The 23588-nt window shown below is 44.5% G+C and overlaps 1 protein-coding gene and 1 non-coding gene across 2 annotated transcripts in view; both read right to left on the bottom strand.

Moving 5' to 3' along the window:
• Positions 1 to 23588, bottom strand: part of NLN (neurolysin) — a 104523-nt gene that overhangs the window by 27051 nt on the left and 53884 nt on the right. Inside the window, exons 5-9 of the mRNA XM_056112473.1 lie at positions 19001 to 19103; positions 17499 to 17659; positions 14164 to 14299; positions 8556 to 8922; positions 2846 to 3047 (exon numbers count right to left, since the gene is read on the bottom strand). Of these exons, the coding sequence (XP_055968448.1) occupies positions 2846 to 3047; positions 8556 to 8922; positions 14164 to 14299; positions 17499 to 17659; positions 19001 to 19103 (969 nt within the window). The remainder of the gene's footprint in view (positions 1 to 2845; positions 3048 to 8555; positions 8923 to 14163; positions 14300 to 17498; positions 17660 to 19000; positions 19104 to 23588) is intronic.
• On the bottom strand, positions 7223 to 7304 carry TRNAS-GCU (transfer RNA serine (anticodon GCU)). The gene has a single exon. It is a non-coding gene; the product is annotated as a tRNA-Ser (tRNA).

Raw genomic sequence — 23588 nt, forward strand, 5'->3', positions numbered from 1 at the left:
AAAACAAAATTTTTCTTTCTTCTATGTTCAGTGAGGACATGATACTGCTTTAAAAACATTTTTGCTGCAATATTTTATGTCTAACACTCAACTATCGATAACTTTGTAAATCACAATGCTTTAATAAGAAAAAACACAGACAAAAAGGGGTGTGTGTGTGTGTGTGTGTGTGTGTGTGTGTTGTTTTGGGGCCATGCCTGGCAGTGTTCAGGGCTTATACTCCTGGTGGTGCTTAGGAGACCATATGTGGTAGCAGGGATTGAACTGGGGCTGGTGGTGTGCAGTACAAGTACCTTAATCTCTGTACTATCTCTCTGGCGCTCCTGAAATTTTTTCTTTAAGGATACTTAGGGGAAAATTAATAAAACTCAAATAAAATCATAAAGTTTACTTAGGAATACTGAATGAACAGCTGGCTTCTTAACTATGATAAATGTACTATTACATAGGGCTGGAGCGATAGCACAGCGGGTAGGGCGTTCGCCTTACAAGCGGCCAACATGGCCGACCCGAGTTCGATTCCTCCGCCCCTCTCGGAGAGCCCGGCAAGCTACCGAGAGTATTCGATATGCCAGACACAGTAACAACAAAGTCTCCAATGGAGACGTTACTGGGCCCGCTCGAGCAAATCGACGATCAACGGGAGGGCCTTTACCTTTTACCTTTTACATAGTGAGAAACTGGGCCGGAGAAATAGCTTGATGGGCTGAGTGCATGCTGTGTGCACAGAGGCCCAGGTTCGAGCCCCAGCACCACATGGGCCCCTGAGCACTTCAAGGAGCAGCCCCTGAGTACGAGTTGGAAGATACGTATCCACCAAGTAGCACCAAGTGTGGGTCCTTCCCCGTACCCTCCCCAAAATATAACAAGAAGTTAACAGCAGGGTAAATCACATAAACAGTTTTTATCATGGAAACTTTTCTGTAAATATGCAACTATTATAAAAAGTTTTTTTTTCTAAAAAGGTAACCTTGAGAGATGCAAAGAGAGTTCAAATTTGAAAAACTCTCTATCTCAGTTAATTTTGATTTACATGTTTCTATAAACTGTTAGTCAACTATTGAACTTAGCTGTTTTCTGATGTCAGAAACAGCTAAATAGCAGCAAACTCATGTTAGTTTATCCTAGAATTGTCTGGGCCTAGTTTACTGCAGGATGTTTTAAAGCTGGAAGCAGGCCCAGAAGAAAAACAGTTCGGAGGCTTCTAAGTCTCTGCTCTGTCAGTACACAACCCGGAGTCCAATCCCTGGGTCCACGTGTGCCAGGCACAATCCTGGCACGTCAGCTACGTGCAATCCTTGTTTCTGCCAGAGATTTGGGCTGTGTGACAACCAGGTACGTTCAAGCACCCCAAGGGGGATACCACCCAGAGAGAAATGCAACGAAAAAGAAATGCAAGTCGGTGCTGGTAGGGCGTTTGCCTTGCACACAGCCCACCCAGGTTGGATTCCCAGCATCCCATAGGGTCCCCCCAGGCACTGCCAGGAGTGATTCCTGAGTGCAGAGCCAGGAGAGTAACCCCTGTGCATCTCCGGGTATGACCCCCCCCCCCCCCAAAAAGTGCAAGTGATGTGGTCTATACACATGACACCCGGTGGCCATGTGTATGAGCACTGTGGTGAGAAGCCCGGTGAGCGTCATGTGCGTGCCTCAGCAAAGAGTCAACTCTGTCAGCCGTGTGTGCAAGCACCAGAGCTAAAGGAGTGAGAACTTTGGTTGAAAAGAAACAGAAAAAAAAGTGTGCTTTTTCACAATTAAAGAGAAGTGTCAGCTGCAAACATTATAAACATTTCCCTGTCAAGCTCTCCATACAGAGAACTTCACATCTACAAACATATTATCTATGATCTTAATTTGAAGATTCGGAGTCCCGGCAAGCTACCGAGAGTATTCAATATGCCAGACACAGTAACAACAAAGTCTCCAATGGAGACGTTACTGGGCCCGCTCGAGCAAATCGATGATCAACGGGAGGGCCTTTACTTACTTCACTTAATTTGAAGATAGTAAAGGTATTATAAAGCACTTATTATTAAAAAGGAGTAAATAAAACCAGAGAGATGACACAGCAGGAAGGGTGCTTGCTAGTATGCAGCCCATCTGAATTTGATCCCCAGCACCCATGTGGTCCCCTGAGCATCGTCAGGTATAACTCTGAGTGCAGAACCTGGAGTGACCACTGAGCATTGCTGGCGGCCCAACAAAACAAACAAAATCAGACAAAAACAAAACAAAAAATGGGAGTAGTGAAAAAGGTAGTAAAGAGATGCTTGAAAATCACTGAACCAAACAAAATATTTATGAGCAGAAAAGGCAGATTTTAACATATCATCTGTGATGCTTACACCGAATTGTTATGGAGAAGGAAATTATTTCCGGGACAGAACAGGATTGGTAGCTGTTCCTTAATGACAGCTTGCTTTCTTTGGCCATAGGGCAGTGCGCAATGAAGCCCTTTCCTCCCTGGATTGTCTTCTAAGCAAAAATATGCTGTGAAAGAGGATGAGGCCATCAAAATGCTGTTTTGGCAGAAGGGCTATGACATTCTTGAACATGTGCAGCTCTCTAAAAAATAGTTAAGGTGGGCCAGAGAGATACTACAGGGGTTCAGGTGTCTGCCTTGCATGTGGCTGACCCTGGACGAGTCCCAACACCAGATACGGGACACCAAGCACAGGAGTGATCCCTGAGCACAATCAAGGCCTGAGTACCTCCAGCTGTGGCTCAAACCCCCCTGGACTCCTCCCACTCCCCCAAATATGCTACAGGCAGAAACATGACAGCGGAAACATGGGCGGAAAGTCTGGAGAAGCAACGGGCAGGCTTACCATCAGGAGGCACTCACCTGCGCACAGATCTGATGCATGACATGGCCAAATTCGTGGAAGTATGTCCTCACTTCATCGTGCCGCAGCAGGGAGGGCCGGTGTGTGAGGGGCTGGGAGAAGTTGACCACCAGGGCGGCCACAGACATCATCCGGCTCCCGTCCGGAAGCAGGCAGCCGGGCTGGAGACCGAAACAGGCGGCGTGGTTGTATTTTCCTTCCCTGGGAAGCAAGAGCAGGGTTGGTGAGGCCTGCCAGCTGCTCGAGCAGCTCTTGAGGGTGGAGCGGTGATGTCTCTCGGACCCCAAGCCATGTTGGATAATTCTGGAGGACACTTTGAGGTGGGTAATTCATCCTTTAGAAAATGGCTGACCCTTTGGTAAGGTAGAGAAACTGAAGCTAAACCAATCACTCACTAACTCTCAGGAATTCTGGCTCCAAGGTTCCTTCTGTTGAACTTCCTTTTGGGCCAGAAAGAGACAGTACAGGGGGTAAGGTACTTGTTTTGCATGTAGCTGACCCAGGCTCGATTCCCGGCAACCTATATGGTCCCAAACCCTACAAGGAGTGATCCCTGAGCAGAACCAGGAATAAGCCTTGAATACTGCTGGGTGTGACCCAAAAACAAAAGAAGGGAAGAAAAGAAAAATAAAATGCTTTCATCTAAGGGTTAAGAATGTTTTCCACACTTAGAATATTGCTAAATATTCAATTGAATGTAAAGGCAACAGGCGTGGAAGCAAATTTGAGGTAGAAGATACACAGCTTGATTCTATAGGTCATCCTTCTTATTTATTGATTTATTTTTGGCTTTTTGGATCATACCTGGAGATGCTCAAAGGTTACTTCTGGCTCTGCACTTAGAAATTACTCCTGGTGGTGCTTAGGGGGCCATATGGGATGCCAGGGATCAAAGCTGGGTCCACTGTATGCAAGGCAAAACCCCTACCCACTGTACCATTGTCCCAGCCCCAGGTAGGTTATCCTTAAAATAAGATTTGATAAATACTAAGCATCAAATAAGAAGGCTATTCTTTCCGATTTTAGTTTAGAATTTTTATAGTCTGCACAATTAAATGAGTTCCGGGCATAAATTAGGAAACAGATCATTTTTAGATAGTCCAGGGGAAAGCATAAATGATGCTTTTCCAACTAAGAAGTTGTCTAATTCTAAGATCAGTGTAGCATCAGGAATGGTGTTTCCCAAAGCTATTGGTCATTAGACTTTATTCTCAAATACATTTCCTTCTGGCCAGAGAGATAATTCATGGGTTTGAGCTCTGCAGGCAGGAGGCCCAGGTTTGACCCTGGCCCAAGCGGTGCCCTGACCACCGCTGGGCATCATGCCCACACACTCCAGTACTGAAACAGGAGCAGTCCCTGAGCACTGCCAGCTGTGACCCCTAAAATAAGTTCTCTTCTTTTTTTAAATTATTATATTTTTGTAGATTTAAATATTTTGGTATATGTGTGTATGAATATATATATGTAGGCAGATATAGATATATAACCTTTTATAGTGGTTTTATCATTCTTTTTGTTGTTGTTGTTCCTTTTTCAATGATGCCATGGGTCAAACTTGGCCTGCATCTAGCATGGCCCCATCCCTTGAGCTACGAGCATTTCCCTGGCCCATATTCTGCTTTTGCTTCCCTTATGCTGTCCTTCCCACTGATACTATTTATTTGGCTTTTTATTGGGAGGGGGGATGGCTTTTTGCTTTTTGGGTCACACTTGGAAATGTTCATGGGTTACTCCTGGTTCTGCACTCAGGAATCACTCCTGGAAGTGCTGGAGGGACCATGTGGGAAGTCAGGGAGTGAACCTGGGCCAGCCATGTGCAAGGCAAATGCCTTACCTGCTGTACTATCGCTCTGGCTCCATTATTATAAAAAAATCAAAACAAAAAATCCCCTCAAATTCAACTGCTCTTTTTCTAACTTTTATTAAAGATGCATGAAAGCATTGCTCTTGTCCTTATAATAAGAACATGCAAAAAAATCTGCAAATCACAACTTTTCCTGACTGCATAAGAACGGAAGGTGGAAAGGCAATAGACTGACCTATAACTTGAGACAGGCGTTTCCAAGGAGGGAGAACAAGCACTTTTTTGGTTATCACTGAAGAGAAAATTTCTGAATTGCTAAAGGTTGATGGTTGATCTGCTAAAATAAGAAACCCTTGACAACTGGAGGATAAGGGGAATTTTACACACACATACACACACACACACACTTTACACAATGGAGTACAACATGGCAATGGTGGACACACACGCTCCCCCATGGCTTGCTAAAGCACACACCCCTGCCAAGATCCATCTGAGCGCTCTCTTACACAACAGCCTTAAACTTCTTGGGGAAAGAGCAAGAAATCCAAATAGCACCAGTAAAAACTTACTGCTGCAGGGGATTAGGCACAGAGAAGACCCTCTAGACTCTGATAGAAGGGCAGGAAAGCCCCAGAGTCCAGCCGGGCAACAGGGCAGTGGAGGGGAGGGCAAGGCCACCCCAGGGCCCTTTCAGGAGGGCAGGGTCACCCGAGGGCCCTTTTGTGAGGACCCAGGGACGTGAAGGCCAAGACTGATGCTTGGTCAGAACAATAGAGAATTCGCTCTCCTAACCAGGCTAATCAGCATCCGGGAACAAACAGTGGTCCGTTGCTGGGAGAGGAGGAACAGATTCCATTTGAATGAATGAAAATGAAAGCGCAGGAACAAAGCCAGATCGGTTCTCTCAGCATTCCTTGTTCAAATCCTACTGGGAGTTGTAGCTAACGCAGTAATACAAATAAGAATAAATAAAAGAATTGAAAAGAATTCAGTAAAACTGTTTTGTTTGCAGGCGACATGATTGTCTACGTAGAAAATCTAAAAGAATCAACAAAACGCCCTCCTGCAACTAATATGTGGTTATGGGAGGATTGCAGAATATAAAACTAACTTACAAAAGTCAATCATATCCCTATATAAAACAATATCACTGTCACTGTTCTCCCGTTGTTCATCGATATGCCTGAGCGGGCCCAGTAACAGCTCGATTGTGAGACTTGTCACTGTGTTTGGCATATCGAATACCTCATGGGTAGCTTGCCAGGCTTTGCCGTGCAGGCGAGATACTCTTGGTAGCTTGCCGGGCTCTCCAAGAGGGACAGAAGAATCAAACCTGGGTCGGCCTGGCCGATAAAACAATAAATAAGTAAAAAGTTTAATTTAAAAAAGCTTTTAAAAAATTAAAATGAAATACTTGGCTGTAAAATAACAAAATATGTACAAGATCTATGTGAGGAAACATATAAGACCCTGAACAATAAAATCAAAGAACTAAATAACAAGTGATGACACAGAGGTTAAGGTACTTGCTTTGCATGTGGCCAACCTGGGTTCTGTCCCAGGTATATTGCATATTGTCTCCTGAGCACTACCCAAAATGATCCCTAAGCAGTCAGGAGTAAGCCCTGAGCACTACTGGGGAGCACCCCCCCAAACAAAACAAATTAAAAAAATCAAACAGCTAAATAAATGAAGACAGAATTCAATAAGCAGAAATAAAGCCCACATTCAGAAAACTCAATCACTATTCTGGACTTCACCTACAGGTTCAGTGCAATTCTAATCAATATTCCAGCAAAATATTTTATAGATATTGACAAGCTGATTCTAAAGTTTATATGAAAAACCAAAAGATGCAGAATAGGTAAGTATAACAAAGACAGAGGAGAGTTACTACCTGGCATGAAGATTTACTGAAAAGCTCCAGTAATTAAGACAGTGTGGTATTAGCAAAAGACAAGATTCTGAAGTACAATAGAGAGTCTAAAAATAGACCCATATTAGTCAACTGCTCTTTTTTTAATAGAGGAGTATAGGCAATACAAAGGGACAATTTTGTTTTCTTCAATAAATGATATTACAAATGACAACTGGACAGTTGCATGTAAAAAAAATGGTAAACAGCCCTTTTGCCTTTCACAAAATTTAACTGAAATTTAATTTTAGGTACTTTTAATTTAGCCAGATTTAACAAAATTTTATACAAAATATAGATCACAGATTCACAGATCTACCTGTAAAATGCAAGATTATAAACTTTTTTTGGTTTTGTGTTTATGGGCTGGAGTGATAGCACAGCGGGTAGGGCGTTTGCCTTGCACGCAGCCAACATGGCCGACCCGAGTTCGATTCCTCCGCCCCTCTCGGAGAGCCCGGCAAGCTACCGAGAGTATCTCGCCCGCACGGCAGAGCCTGGCAAGCTCCCCGTGACGTATTCGATATGCCAGACACAGTAACAACAAAGTCTCCAATGGAGACGTTACTGGGCCCGCTCTAGCAAATCGACGATCAACGGGAGGCCTTTACTTTACTTTACTGTGGGTCACAACACAGAGTGGCTAGAAACCGACGAGGATGGGATTCGAACCCACGCGTGCATAGCACAATGGATTAGCAGTCCATCGCCTTAACCACTCGGCCACCTCGTCTATGGAGCGATAGCACAGCGGTAGGGCGTTTGCCTTGCGCGCAGCCAACATGGCCGACCCGAGTTCGATTCCTCCGCCCCTCTCGGAGAGCCCGGCAAGCTACCGAGAGTATCTCGCCCGCACGGCAGAGCCTGGCAAGCTCCCCATGACGTATTCAGTATGCCAAACACGGAACAACAAAGTCTCCAATGGAGACGTTACTGGGCCCGCTCGAGCAAATCGATGATCAACGGGAGGGCCTTTAGGGCTGGAGCGATAGCACAGCGGGTAGGGCGTTCGCCTTACACGCGGCCAACATGGCCGACCCGAGTTCGATTCCTCCGCCCCTCTCGGAGAGCCGGCAAGCTACCGAGAGTATTGGATATGCCAGACACAGTAACAACAAAGTCTCCAATGGAGACGTTACTGGGCCCGCTCGAGCAAATCGACGATCAACGGGAGGGCCTTTATTATTATTATTATTATTACTGTGGGTCACACCTAGTGGTACCCAAGGCTTACTACTGCCTTTACACTCAGGGATTGCTCTTTGTGGGTTTGGGGGACCATATGGGATGCTGGGTATATAAAGTGCCTTACCTCCATACTGGGCTGGAGCAATAGCACAGTGGGTAAGGCGTTTGCCTTGCAAGCGGCCAACATGGCCCACCCGAGTTCGATTCTTCCGCCCCTCTCAGAGAGCCCAGCAAGCTACCGAGAATATCTTGCCTCAATGGCAAAGCCTGGCAAGCTCCCCATGACGTATTCAATGTGCCAAACACAGTAACAACGAGTCTCACGATGGAGCCGTTACTGGGCCCGCTCGAGAAAATCGATGAACAATGGGAGGACATGACAGTGACCTCCATACTATCTTTCCAGGCCCAGTTATCTTGGGGGTCAACTTAAATTAAGTACAGTACACACATTAGATGATGATGATAATAGAAGCTAACATTTATTCAGCACTTTGCTCTATGCTGTGTAGTCTTCTAATTAATGCTTTGCATATAATTAACCATTTTAATCCCTATAACAACCCTACAAAGCAGGTCTGATTAGTATTTTCATTTTATAAGCCCTGTCATATAGGTAAGGAAACAGAAGCACAGAAAAATAAAGTAAGTTTCCCAGTAAGTGGAGCCAGACATTCTGGCTTCAGAGCCCACTTCTTTAATCCTTGACTAATAACCACACATGAGAACTACGGAGTGTTAGTTTGGATATGAGTTGAGTCCCTAAATCTGCTTCCAACAACGTGATCCTTATTACCTTGGATAAAGGTCCAAGTAGAACTGTCCCAATACTTCTCCTGTAGCTTTATCCTTGACAGTGTAAAGTGTTACACTTTTATTCCACACATGTGCATCGGTCACTTGCTCGAATGAAAGTCCCAACAGCTCTTGGTAGATGTCCAGCAAGCCTTCAGTGACCACTTCGATTGGGAAGTACTCCTTGAGGACCTCCTGGTCAACAGAGTACTTGAGTTCTTCTGTGAGAGTCATGTAATAATGGAGATCCCACGCATTGATGTTCCCATCATATTCGAAACCTCTCTCTTTGCATTCTTTTTTCTTCAAATTCAGAATAAACTCACGTTCGGCCTCACCCAAGGGCTTTAATTTCTGGCTTAAATCATCTGTGAGAAAAGCAGGGAGAGTCAGTGATTGATGGTTCTTAGGCACAAATCACATTCATCTTTACCAGCAGTTTTTGAGTAAAAGAGCTTTCTTCTTTGTTGTATCTGATACAGCTAAATCAGGAGAGGAAGAAGGAAGGGAGAGGGGGGTAAAGAGAAGGAAGGCACTAGAAAAGGGAAGAGGAAACAAAGGAGGCTGGAGGAAAGCAGGCTTTTTTTAAAAACAGGACTGCTAGTCTCTCCGGGTGATTTATGGCTACACACACACACACATACACAGACACACACACACACAGACACACACGCACCCGTGTTTGGGGCAATATCCAAAATCAGGTCACAACTTTCTCAGAGCACTGATAAAACTAAGTTTATTTCACAGAATTCTGACTCGAGGATATTATGATTCTGAGAGAAAAAGCAATACTAAGACAAAACAAAATTATTCTTCCGTGAAATTTGGTTTATCAGAAAAACAGGGAAAATAAATCAGAGATGACCTATGGTCAGTATTACTAAAAGTCTCTCAGTGCTGTGGTGATACTGGGTTTAGCTTATCATTGCTTCATACCTGTGAAGAGTTTATTGGACACAAGCAGTCTCATGTTTCAGTGGGATACGGCAATTTCTACTGTACTCAGCTGATGACATTTCACTGTACTTTGCTAAATGCATTTCCTTCCTTCCTTCCTTCCTTCCTTCCTTCCTTCCTTCCTTCCTTCCTTCCTTCCTTCCTTCCTCCCTCCCTCCCTCCCTCCCTCCCTTTCTTCTTTCCATACCCAGGATTTAATCCTGGCTCTGCGCTTATGGACCACACTGCACACTGTGGGGATGGGGATCGAACCCAGGTTAGCCTCATGTAAGGCAGTGCCTCATCCTCTGTGTGATTTCCCCAGCCCCATTTAAGTATCTGTTATCATGAGTTTTGGATGTCAGATAAACACGTGTTTACCTCTGTGGGATAAGACAGTTTGGGAAGCAACTCTGGAGCGGGCACAGGTGAAAGTGGCAGCCTCAGAGTGTGGCGCAGAGAAAGGAGGAAACTCGAGTAAGAAAAAAAGGGAGGCCCTTCTGATTGGGTCTGTGAGAGAATCTGGGAATACAGGCATCGAGAAGACAACTCAGATGGGAACAAATTCATTTTAAATTAGAGGGAGAACTACTTTAAAGGAATTCAGTTAATCAGGTAGTTATTAAGGAAACGTTTCAGTATATGTAGTCGCCACTAAAAGAAACAGTCTCACCAAACCAGTTAATTCCCCGAGCCATTATCTTGTAAAACATGCCACTGAATACAGGGCAATTACCTGTTCACATCTTTGTTGTTTCCACTCAGTGGAAAATTCATTGAGGAAGGACCAGTCTGATACCTCTCTGTCTAACACACTACCTAATACAAGGTAGTTATTTCATAAATGTTCCATGATGAATGAATTACATGATCATAAATAACTATTATTAACAGTAATAGCAACATGTTATATCTGATACCAGGGTATACATTGGTAATACGAGGCACAAATTTTGAAGACGTAATGCGATAAACTCTCGGTTAAAGGCTGGTTTTCAACACATTATAAGTCGGCTTGCAATGTAAACTCACTAAAAGGACGTCGAAATAAGAGACTGAATAAAAGTTAAAGGTGAAATAATTCTAAAAGGGGTGAATGAGGAAAGTTTTTTTAAAAATCACATTTTGCGTGGCAGTATGATAGATCTGGTCAACAAATTGCATGCTGCTTACAGTTTTTTCTCCAGTCATTCTGTGAGGACAGGGAGAGAAGAGAAAGAACAACCTCTAGCTAATTCTTCACTACCTTCCTAGGGGACCCTCACCCCCAGCACAAGAAGAATACTAGAGGGGCTGGGGGGAAAGCACAGCGGGTAGGGTGTTTGCCTTGCATGCGGCCGACCCCAGTTCAATTCCCAGCATCTCATATGGTCCCCAAGCACCGCTAGGAGTAAATCCTGAGTGCAAAGCCAGGAGTGACCCTTTTACATCACTGGGTGTGACCTCCCCCAAGAAAAATACGAGAAAACGAATGGGGGGAAAAACATAGAAACCTGCCGAGCTCAATCAGCGAAAACATCACCGAAGACATAAACAATACCAGTAAATCCTCAGCCACTGTCTTTAATGACACTATGATGAGGATGTTCAATGATATTCAATGAGTTAAAAGAAACACAGGTAATCAATGAAGCACAAGAACGTATGAGACTCAAAATGAAAGGCTCTTTCAGTAAGGAATGATGGAAATAAAGAACATGGTAGGTGACATTAAAAAGCCAATAGAAGCTCAGAACAGCAGAATAACAGAAGCTGAGCAAAATGCTGAGAAGTTCCAAGATGAGAATCAGAAAACCACTAGGAAACAGCAGAAAGTAGAAAATGGTCTGAAAAGAAACGAACAGCACACCAGAGAACTCTGGGCTGATTCAAGAGGAACAAAAAAGAATCACGGGGTCCCTGAAGAAGAGGAAGGCAAATATAAAAAACACTAGTTAAAGGAATCATTGACAATAACTTCCCAGAGTTGAGAATTACAGGCACGAAGATCCAAGAGCCCCAAAGGGCCCCAGTGAAAATAGATTCAAGTAGGAAAACTCCAAGACATATTTTTCAAAGTGAAAAAAAATCTAAAGAGAAAATACTAAAATCAGCAAAATCAAAAAAGGTAGTTACATACAAAGGAAAGCCCATAGGATGTACAGTCTCAAATGAGAAGAATGTGGAAGGATATGGTACAAAAACTTAACCAACTGGACCCCCTCCAACAACTCTATCCAGCTAGATAATCTCTCAGATTTGAAGGAACTACAGATTTGAAAGATTTTCATGATAGGAAACAGCTCAGGTAACTCATAGCCTTGAAACCAGTTTTGCAAGAAGCACTAAAAGAACTCTTTTAAAGGACAGGAGAGACTTCCCATCATGTGGTACTAAATATGGCACTCACTAATGGTGTACATGGTTGTCCTCTCCTACATTAAGAAAGGCAACAACATACAGTAATTAACCATCACAGATTGACTCGTTGATTTATTTTTAATAATTCTATTTGGCACTCTTTTAAGGTTTCTGGACCAAGCAATATGAAATAAATTTGTTATATGCCTGCCAAGGGGGCAAGGGGGCAGGAGGAGGATGGCAGGGACCCTGGGAATACTGGTGGTGGGAATGGTGTTGTGACACTGTATGTCTGAAACAATTCTACTCCCAACAATTTTGTAAATCATGGTGTCTTAATTAAAAGTACAGAAATACATATTGTAAAACCAGACTTTGGTAAATTGATTGAAGAAGATTATAACAAGAATTAATATCACACCATTGCTGCTATTTAAATTTTTTCAGTAAGATGAAAGAGAAAAATGGAGTGTGTGGAGGAATAGTCACAGCCAGGTGAGGATGGGAATGGGAAAGAGGACAGAATATTAGTGAGTCAAGGTCACAGACACAAAAGCCATACCTCAAAAAGCGATTTTAAATGAAAATATAGCTCTTATTTATGTTTTAAAACTTTATTTGGTTTTTGGACCACACTCTGCAAGGCTCAAGGGTAAGTCCTTACGCGCAGAAGTAACTTCTGATGATGCTGGGGGGAACCATCTGGGATGCTGGGGATCGAGCCTGGGTCAGCCGTGTGCAAGACAAATCTTCCACCGCTGTAGTATTGCTCTGGGACCTGTTTTTCGAGAGCAGTTTTGGTGCATATTGTCTTACATATTAACAAGTAGCTTCTACAATATAAGCTGTTTATTTTTGTATGTGTGATTATTAGTTGCTATATCATTTTAAACTTCTTAATTGAATCACAGTGATAAACAGTTATAAAGTTGTTCATGATTCGATTTCAGTCATATAATGTTCCAACGGGCTGGAGCGATAGCACAGCGGTAGGGCGTTTGCCTTGCGCGCAGCCAACATGGCTGACCTGAGTTCGACTCCTCCGCCCCTCTCAGAGAGCCTGGCAAGCTACCGAGAGTATCTCGCCTGCACGGCAGAGCCTGGCAAGCTCCCCGTGACGTATTCGATATGCCAGACACAGTAACAACAAAGTCTCCAATGGAGACGTTACTGGGCCCGCTCGAGCAAATCAATGAACAACAGGAGGACAGTGACATGACAGTGAATGTTCCAACACCCATCCCTTCTCCAGTGTACTTTTCCTACCACCAATTGATGTTTATGATGTTTATTTTTTTATGTTTTATTTTAATTGAAGTCATATTTCTCAGTTTACTTAGTATCTTTCTCAGTATCTCTATTTCTCTACACACACACACACACACACACACACACACACACACTCATACCTAGCCATGCCATAACTGTCAAGCACCTTGGGGTAGTGAACACTCTCTGTTGGAACCCTAAGTGTCTTGTTAGGAAATATAAAACTTAATCAGCATTATGCTGAGTGAAGGCAAGTCAGACGGAGAGGGACAGATACAGAACGATCTCTCTCCTGCATGCAGTCAAGAAACACAGGGGAAACAAATGGCCAAAGACAAAGAACCTGAAAGTGATCTAGAGAATGGAGCTGTGGGGGAAAAAGACAGGTGGAGAAGACAATGGTGCGGGGGTGTGTGTGGTGTTAGAATGTTGCCCGTCGTGACAACATTGCAAATCATACTGACTCAAAATTTAAACCAAAGAAAGCCCAGTCAAGATACAAGATAAAATGAAATAAAGACCGTAACAGTAACATAGATGATGACTGGAGCGATAGCACAGCGGTAGGGCGTTTGCCTTGCACGCAGCCAACATGGCCCCGCTCGAGCAAATTGATGAACAATGGGAGGACAGTGACTGACTGACATGATGACTATACCTTGGAGCTAGGGTGGGGAGTGTGGGGTCAGGAATGTCTGGCCCACAGGCTATGCACAGCCTGCGAAAACATGTGCTGTACCCTTGGCCCTGGGCCATGATAGGGCTGGCATGTGTACTTCTTGGAGGCTGCCTGGGGCCTTTCTGCCTATATCATGTGGTCTGAAACTGATGTTATGAATTCCCAAATGGCCCTTGGCCATTCTTCACCCCAGCTGTAGAGTTAAACCTAGCACCTAACGCGCAGTAGGTGATGGGTAATGTCTCTTTAGTGAGAAATAGGACGCCATAAAGGCACATCAGGTAGACTCTGAGATCCTGTGTCAAATTGTACCATGCCTCAAAGACAGTCATCGAGGCCAAGGAAGGGGAATACACAACTGATTCCGCACGAAGGAGCGAACCTAGAAAGGCGGCTACGTGGCTCGTACTCTTCGCTGTGTTCATTTCGAGGACAAAGTCAGCATGTGTGCTGTAGCCGAGGAGTCTGGCCACTTTGGCCCGCAGCGGGAGCAGCTGCTGCAGAATCGCGGTGTTTTCCTATAACGACAGTCACAACAACAACGAAGGTTAACATCCAGTGGGATCCAAAACATTAAAAGGAAGAGTTACTACATGCATGTTTGGGCTGGTAAAACTCTCAGGTGTTTTTAGGTCATTCCAATTTCTCTACTACATCATTTCATTTCACTATTACAGAGTTGAGGGGAAACTCCTGGTGCCACTCAGCCTCGGGGTGCAAGGTGGGTCCAATGGCTCCAGGCAAAGTGCAGCGACTGCATTGCTGCTTGGCTCGACTAGTATGTGGGAGCCACCAGGTCTACCTCCAGGAGTGGTTGGGGACCAGATGACGCCGGGAACTGAACTTGAGGCTGAGTATGCGAGGCAAAGTGCTCCCCTCTGTGCTATACCCCTGGCTCCTGAAATAACGAAATTCTTCAACCTGAGGTTTTGAGAGCTGTGACGTTTTAATAAAACTGTAATTACTATACAATTAGAATGAAAAGCTCTACGGAGGACCGGAGAGATAGTATATAGTCAGGGTGCCTTCTTTGTCTGTGGCTGACCATGGTTCAATCCTTGGAACCTACTGTGTGATCTCCTGATCATCACGGATGCGGCCCTGGATGTGCCTGAGCACTATCAGAATGGCCTGGGTTATGCCCGGCATGGCAGGGCCCAAGCAGCACCACACCAGGCCCTGGCATTGAACCATGGGTCCAGTTGGTAGAGTATCGCCAGGAGTGATGCTGGGACCCCGTATTACCCACTTGGAAGCCCCTCTCCACAAAAGAAAAACCTAATTTTCTTGTGGTGAAACATACAGAATATAAAATAAGTCATTTTAACCAGGTTAAAGTATACTAATTGTATTCATAATGTTGTCTAAATTATCACCACTGGTTTCTGAAACTTTTCCAACACCCCCCCCACCCAAAGAAACTTGGTAATAATCACGAGGCAGCAATTCCCCAGGGCTGGAGAGTGGCTCAAGTGGGAGAGCACAGGCCTTGCCTGTGTGAGGTCCTGGGTCCCTCTCTGAAGCTGCATGCGTCCCGCCCCCCCCCCACCCCTACCCCATCACTATCAACAACAATCACAACAAAATTATTCCCCAGTCTCCCCAGGTCACTGTGAATTCTTCAAGATGAAAATGAACTTCTCTCTTCTTCGAGTCACTGTGCCTTTTGGCTGACTTTTATAAAGCTACTTGATCTGTGTTCTAATACCTAAAGAGACTGACACGGGATCAAGGTGCTGCTAAAACAAAAATGCAAAATATACAGGAGTGGAGAAGGAGGACAGACACCGTGGGCTGGGAAGCCGGTCACCTTCACTCTACTCTGGACAACAATGGCCACAAGGGTTGCATGCCACCGGGAAGGTTGGCCAATGATGGACGACATCTGAGCTCTAGGACAACTGTGCAGGACAATTAGTGTTGGTGCCTGTTTGTTGGGATTTGTGGCTTTCAGAAAGATTATATGAGAGAAAAGATTTCAGGCATGGACTCAATGGTCTACAAAGATGGAAGAAATGTCTTGCTACAAGTTTCTACCTACGGCCCACAGTCGGAGCTTTGGGAGGTTGAAAACATAAGCGATGTGGCACTCTGAGTGTCAGAAGAAAAGACATATCACTCGCACTATGGAGTTGCACAGACAGGTCTGAAAATGCTATCTTCCTCCTCAAGGCCTTGGAAGGTCTGTTGCAGAGTCCATTACATAAGAGGAGAAGCCAGGATACCAAAAGACTCGGTAGACTGGATCTAAAATGGGAGTTGGGTGTAGTTACTTTAACCTTTGTCTGACTGAACACAAGCAGACAAGAAACTTGCTAAGGTTCTGGAGGACTTTTATTCCTAAACACTTGGAAAACCCGTTCCACCGAAGCTTGTGATATCTAATCCCGAAAGCAGTCCTCAGATTTCAGACTGGCATTAGTAGGAATCTACACCAGCAGCAGCTGCAGATGTAGCTGTGGAGAGTAACGAATATTTTCTTCAGCCAAACCGGGGCCCTGATGTACAACTGCTAAAGGAAGTCCCCGCCAGGGAGGGGGCCCAGACAACCCTAATGTACCCTCCATGGAGCTTCTCCAAAGGAGGGAATTGCCAGGATTTCAGCACGATAGCTTAGGAAAATTGGGCTAGGGCTTCCCATTCATTCTTCCCATTCTGTGCTTCCTATTCTTTCCGTTTCAAGTGAGACTTTTTAGTGTGGTGGTTTTGTGTCTCTTTGACCACTGAATACGTGTGTTGGGGGGCATAAGGGCAGGTAAAATGTGTCCTTTTTTATTTTCCTCCTCAAGTATGAAATTGTGAGATGCTGTCGGTGGTAAGGACTACATATGGTCTGGTGATGCATGTCTTTGGGCTTGAGACATTAACTGGTTAGGATCTGACTGATGATGGCTGGAGTGCATCTGTGAAAAGCAGTGTCCATGGTTATCTGCACAATCGGAGCCGCACATTGTCGGGAGCGTGCGAAGCAACTCAGTGAGTCCACTGTGGATTCTTTTTTACAGCAGTGTAGTTCACTCAGCAGTGCAAATCTGCTGTCAGCTGAAGCCAGCAGCTGTCAACTGTACTTCACAGCCTTTTGGAGCCAGATAACAAATGCACAATGGAATTCTGGTCCACGGGAAGCGGGTAGAGTTGATATGGACAATCTCCAGGTCTTTTACTTTTTGAAGATTCTTACTCTATACTTTTCTTTGCCTCCTCTTTTAACAGACAGGGAGATGGTGAGACTGGAATGAACCTTGATGTCACATGCTGAGGAGAGAGAGGTGTCTTATCAGCCCTGGATTGGTAGCTTGGGAGGCGAAGAAAGCATCAAGTTCATTTAGTCCATTCTATCTTTTTCACAATAGTTTAGCCTGGGGCTATCACCACAAAAAGGGGGAGAGAAAAAAGAGAGAAAAAAAGAAAGAAAAGAAAAGAAAGTCTTGACGGTCTGAAGAACCAGGATACATATAGTGCTTATATAAAAAGAGTTCAGGCACTGGAGCAGTGGCTTCCTGGTAAAGCACATACCTCTTGCATGAGGCCCTGGGTTTGATCTCAGGCACCACAAATAGACAAATCAGAAAACAAAAAAAGCATCCCCCGCAACCCTGCAAAAACAAAACAAAACTAAACAAAACAAAACCTTCTGGGCTGACTTCAACACTGCTATACAAAGCCTTTCAGAAAATCTTCCATAGAAACCAAAGAAAGACAAACAGTATCTAGTACCTCTTTACACCTTGTATGAAAAGCCATTTCCATCTTCCTTCTGGTTTCAGGGATACAACATTTCTTCATGACAGGAAAGTAGTGTGGGTATTTTAAGGTGACTTTATACTTGTCATCACCTGTCTTTTCTAAAGTGTCAATGAAGTCATCAGGAAGAGCACCTGCAAAAAGATCATTTTCTCATACATCAATTTTTCCACTCATTATTGGTTTATTTAGCGTTGGCATAGAGCCTTTAAGAAACTCAAGGAATCATGTGGAACAAATGGAATTCAAGAAAAATAGTGGCAATCCATATAAACCTGGTATTATTGGAATGGGAGTAGTAGTTAGAGGCCAGGTGGCAATGGAAAAGGTAGTACAAAATATGAAAATATGAATGTATTTCAGTGCACCTGTAGATGATGTTTTGACAGAAAACAGACAAAATTAAGCCAAGAAGATTTTAGAACAGAAAAGGCGTGTATATTGTAGGGAGTGAAAAAAAAATTTCAAGGCTATTAACTTAAACCAAATATAAGATAAGAACAACAACAACAAAATCAGTCTCTAGAAACAGCTTTTTTTTTTTTTTTTGCTTCTTGGGCATGCTCAGGGGTTATTCCTGGCTCATGCCCTAGGAATTGCTCCTGGCGGTGCTCGGGGGACAATATGGGATACTGGGAATCGAACCTGGGTCGGCCATGTTGGCTGCGTGCAAGGCAAACGCCCTACCCGGTGTGCTATCGCTCCAGCCCCATAGAAACAGCTTTTTTTGGGGAGCATCACACAACAGTGCTCAGGGCCCACTCCTGGTTTGGGGTTCAAGGATCATTCCTGGTGGTACCTGGAGACCAGACGTAGTGCTGAGGATCAAACCTGGGTAGGTTGTGTGCAAGGCAACCATTTTAACCTACTATCTCTTTGCCCATAGCATGCATTCTTATAAGTTTAAGATTTAGGTGTTAGTTTGCTTGCCTTTTTCTGTAAAAGGAATGGTAGTATGAGGACCATTAATGTTTTTTTCACCACGTGGTGCCAGAGATAAAATCCAAGATCTCACAAGTGCCAGGATCAAAAAAATTTGGAGGGGTGGGGGGAGAGTGCAGTTTGGGCCACATCCTGAGGTGCTTAGGGCTTACTCCTAGCTCTGTGCTTGGGTGTTCTCCTGGTATTGCTTGAGGGATCAGATCTCGTGCCATGGATTGAACTGGGGTCAGCTGCTTACAAGGCAGGCTTAACCCCTGCACTAAGTCTGTTCTGCCTTGATCAATTTTTGTTGGTTTTTTTGTTTGTTTGTTTGCTTTGGGACCACATTTAGCTACGCTCAGGACTTACTCCTGGCTCTGTACTCAGGGATCACTTACAATGCCCTACCCTCTGTATTATCTCTCTGCTCCCCCTCCCTGGCCCTCCAACCGAGTTTCAAAAAGAATTCCCTTAAGTTTCATTTGGCACAGCCAGAGGCAGTATTGTTTGCCTAAAATGCGTTAATTCTATTGGTCAAAACCCCAACATTTTACCAAGTTCAGCCTTGGAAAAGACAAGGAAGGTCTCATCCTCATTGAGGTTCTTGTTAAAGTCAATGCAGAGCTCACTCATTCTCTTCTTCGTTGCTTTGATTTCCTGAAACAGAGACAAAGGTGGGACATTAAAGCTACGATGAAACTTGCTACTAGCACCACCAGTCAAGTAAGTTTCAGTTTCACATGAGGATTGGGTTTGGCACCCAAAACCCAGGAAACACATTTGCATAGTGTGCTTGATAGAAGTTTCTTGCAGTCTTCACAGTTTCCAAGAGTACCTGTATGTCACAAGAAGGCAGTCCTTGTGACCTGTTAGAAACAAGGGTAAATTTCAAGGACTAGAGGGTTAAAAAAAAAAAGGCAGAGTCTGATACAAGTATACCAGCAATAGAGAGCTCCTGCGTGACTAAGTCTAACAGCTAATTACCAATTAGCATATTTCTAATGTTTCCCAGTTCAAAATATTAGTTTAGCAAATCAGTATTTGGTGGGGAGGAAATGAAGAGAGAAGGATGAAGCAATCAGTCCTATCACTGCCTTGGGGGAAAAAAGTTATGTCTTAGTTTTTAAAACTTTTGTAAACAACGGTGATTTATTTGCGTAAAATGTTACAGGGATGGGGTCTAAAAGAGCAAAAAGGAAAACGCAAGGAGAAGATGCAATAACTTTATCTGTCTTGTTCTTCTAAAAATGCGAGATAAGATTTATGCAAACAGCACTGGCTCTGGAGTGTGGCCTGACCAGGAGGATCAACACTGATAGCCTGGGGGCACATTCAAAGGCTCTCAAGGCACCGCATTACAGCAAGGGACTGAACCAGAGTTGAGCAGGAACAACGCAAGAGCCTGATCCCCACCTTCTAGAGGCTGCACCAACTTGATGGAAAGACCAGCTCTGAAAGGCAGAGCCCTGTCATCCGAGTGTTATCGAGCCTTCAGGTTGGGCCTCAGAGCTTATACAGGGGCTAAAGCACCTGCTGTGCACGCGACAGTCTCTGTTCTAGCTCTGCACCACATACACCCCTTGTAATGCATATAATCCTGACCTCTGAGACAGAATTTGTCCATGACCATGCTCTTAAGTTCTAGTTAAGTATTGTGGCGCTTTGGCGCGGCCCATTTCGATACCAGGGTAGCTCACAGCTTGCCCTGGGTCCATTAGTCCCTTGTCAGGACCCTGCTTTTGGAGTGCTAGAAACTAAGGTCAATTGAGGCGTAAGTAAATATGGAGGCCCAAGAGTAAATATTATTTTGGATGTTACATAGCATAGCATCAATTGCCTTCCTGTGTCTGCACAAAAAGGACATTGCTAAATAAACCATACAAATGACATAAAGGAAAGAGAAAACCAATATAGGATTATTAGTGTGGGAAACTACCGAGAGAGTATCCCGCCCGCACGGCAAAACCTGGCAAGCTCCCCATGACGTATTCGATATGCCAAACACAGTGACAACAAGTCTCACAATAGAAACGTTACTGGGCCTGCTTGAGCAAATCGATGCCCAATGGGAGGACAGTGACAGTAACAGTGACAGTTGTGCCTCAGTTGCTCTGTTTTAGGAGTGGCTCAATAAACCTTAAGCTCCCGGCGGGAGCAGCAAAGATAACCCAGTGTTATCCAACACTGCCCCAATGGGAGGGGCCCTCAGAATTAGGCCCCAGGTCCATCTAACACAGTCCAGAGAGGAGAGCTGATTAAGGCTTTCTGGATGGTGGGGGCTTTTCTCTTTGTAGTCATTTTGGTAATAAAAGGACGTTAGCCTTTGAATATTGAAGATGACTCAGTAAAAGGTAAAGGTAAAGGCCCTCCCGTTGATCATCGATTTGCTCGAGCGGGCCCAGTAACGTCTCCATTGGAGACTTTGTTGTTACTGTGTCTGGCATATCGAATACTCTCGGTAGCTTGCCAGGCTCTCCGAGAGGGGCGGAGGAATCGAACTCGGGTCGGCCATGTTGGCTGCGTGCAAGGCAAACGCCCTACTGCTGTGCTATTGCTCAGAAAAAGCACTTATCCAGTACTTCCACTGAGCACTAGATCAAATTAACCTATGTAGCCCAACTATCTCTAGAACTTCCAGTTATACAAGCAAATAAACCTCAGACTACTTCTTTTTTTTGAGGGGGGTAGAGAGGGGGGTTGTGGTTTCAGCCACACCTGGCAGTACCTGGAGAGCAGCTAATCCCTGTTCTGCCGGAGCAAATGGCTGGTGCTCAGGAAGCCATGTGGTACCAGGGATCAAACTGGTGTCAGCTGCATGCCAGGCAAGTGCCTCCACCCCTGTACTATCTCTCTGGCCCTTGTATAGTTTAAAATGATTCAGTAAAGTTTTCTGCTACAATCAAACAGCACTTTAGCTAATATATTTTTTTTTTTTTGTCTCCAACAGAAGTGCTAATTAAACAGAAAGGCAGAGAGGCAGAAAAGGGAGGTCTAGACGCTCCACATGTGATGGAACTATGATGAAAAGGCTCTGAGGTGCTCAGAGGGGACATGGGGTAGGCTAATGGTGCCTTGATCTCATTGATGCCTTCAGATTTATCTACTGAGCTCATGTCACTTGGTTTGGATTCTTCCAAACTTGTTTCCATTTTTACTGAATAGACAAATGGCCTGGAAACAGATTTGGAGCTATACTTTCTGTACAAAAGAAAACAGATTTTTGCCATCAAGTTTTGCTTTTACAACCAGAAATTTGACTGGCATTAGACAAAAGAAAAGGTATGAATGAGGGGCCAGAGAAATAGTGCTGCGGTTGTGGTGCAGGCCTTGAATGTGGCTAACCCGGGTTCTATCCCCACCACTACCTGGCCTCTGGAGTGTTGTCAGGTGTTGACCTGAGGCCACAAGGCCCCACAGGGTGGTCTGGGTAATCCCCAGCAGCTCCCATCCCTCGGATGGATTATCATACTGAAATTCAGACCTATTAGGTCAAGAATTGCTAGGAGAGGCCCCTCAGCCCCGGGAACCCTTCACCCAGGAGATCAAAAAAAGAAGAAAAAGTTTGAGAAGCACCTTCTAAAGTTAATCTCTCTACTGCTAAAGGGAAATATATTAATCATAAGGCTTTCCGTTTCAGTGTGCTGGTTTTTACAGAACGGTAACAGGTTTGTATACAATCTGAAGAGAAAAAGGAATTTTCCAAAGTACAATTCATGAAAAGGAAACCCACCCCCACCTCAACAATTAAGGCACTGCTTTTATTATCTAGATTTTTGGACAATGCTTAGGCATTACTCCTGGCTCTGCATTCAGGAATTATTCCTGGTGGTGCATGGGAGATGTTGAGGATTGAATCCAGGTTGGCTGCATACAAGGCAAATGGCCTACCTGTTGTACTATTGCTCCAGCCCCAAGATGTACTATTTTTATATCTCTCCATTCTCATATAGCTTTTATTTCCAGTGCCTTTTCTCTGTATGGCCCAGGGAGTGAGACTCCAAATCGACTGTTTCTACCTGGAACTCAGCTATTGAAGAAGCAGGGACAATGAGCCCAACACAGAAGAAACAAACAAAATTTGGACATGATTAGAGAACAATTATATTGTCAACTGTTTTCCAGTTACTGTTTTTGGCATATCGAATACTCTATGGGGAATTTGCCAGGCTCTGCCATGTGGGTGGGATGCTCTTGCTAGCTTGCCGGGCTCTCTGAGAGGGGCAGAGGAATCAAACTTGGGTCAGCTGCGTACAAGGCAAATGCCCTACCTGCTGTGCTATCGCTCTAGGACAACAGAAGTTGTAGGGTTTAAAATAATTTGACACCAATACCACTCCTGGGAATATATCCCAGAGAGGCAAAGAAGTATAGTCAAAGTGACATCTGCACTTGTTTGTTCATTGCAGCACTCTTCACAATAGCCAGAATCTGGAAAAAACCTGATTGCCCAAGGACAGATGACTGGTTAAAGAAACTTTGGTACATCTACACAATGGAGTACTATGTAGCTGTTAGAAAAGATGAAGTCATGAAATTTACATGCAAGTGGTACTACATGGAAAGTATCATGCTAAGAGAAATGAGTCAGAAAGAGAGGGACAGACATAGAAAGATTGCATTCATCTGGGGAACATAAAGGTAAAAAGGTAAAGGCCCTCCCGTTGATTGTCGATTTGCTCGAGCGGGCCCAGTAACGTCTCCATTGGAGACTTTGTTGTTACTGTGTTTGGCATATCGAATACTCTCGGTAGCTTGCCGGGCTCTCCGAGAGGGGCGGAGGAATCGAACTCGGGTCGGCCATGTTGGCCGCGTGTAAGGCGAACGCCCTACCCGCTGTGCTATCGCTGGGGAACATAAAGTAACAAAATAGGAGACTAACTCCCGAGAATAGCCAAGATAAGTACCAGGAGGTTCACTCCATGCATGGCTTGGAGGCCAGCCACACATGAGGGGAAAAGGCAGCTCAGACAGAGAAGGGAGCACCAAATAAAGGGTATTGGGAGGATCCTCCCAGGATGGGAGATGCATGCTGAAAGTAGACTATAGACCGAACATGATTTTCACTCAATGCCTCTTTTGCAAACCAAAGCACCCAAAAGGAGAGAGAACAAAAGGGAATGCCCTGCCACAGAGGCAGGGTGG

Source organism: Sorex fumeus, unplaced genomic scaffold (assembly GCF_029834395.1).
Source record: "Sorex fumeus unplaced genomic scaffold, SorFum_2.1 ptg000018l, whole genome shotgun sequence".
Lineage (NCBI taxonomy): Eukaryota > Metazoa > Chordata > Mammalia > Eulipotyphla > Soricidae > Sorex > Sorex fumeus.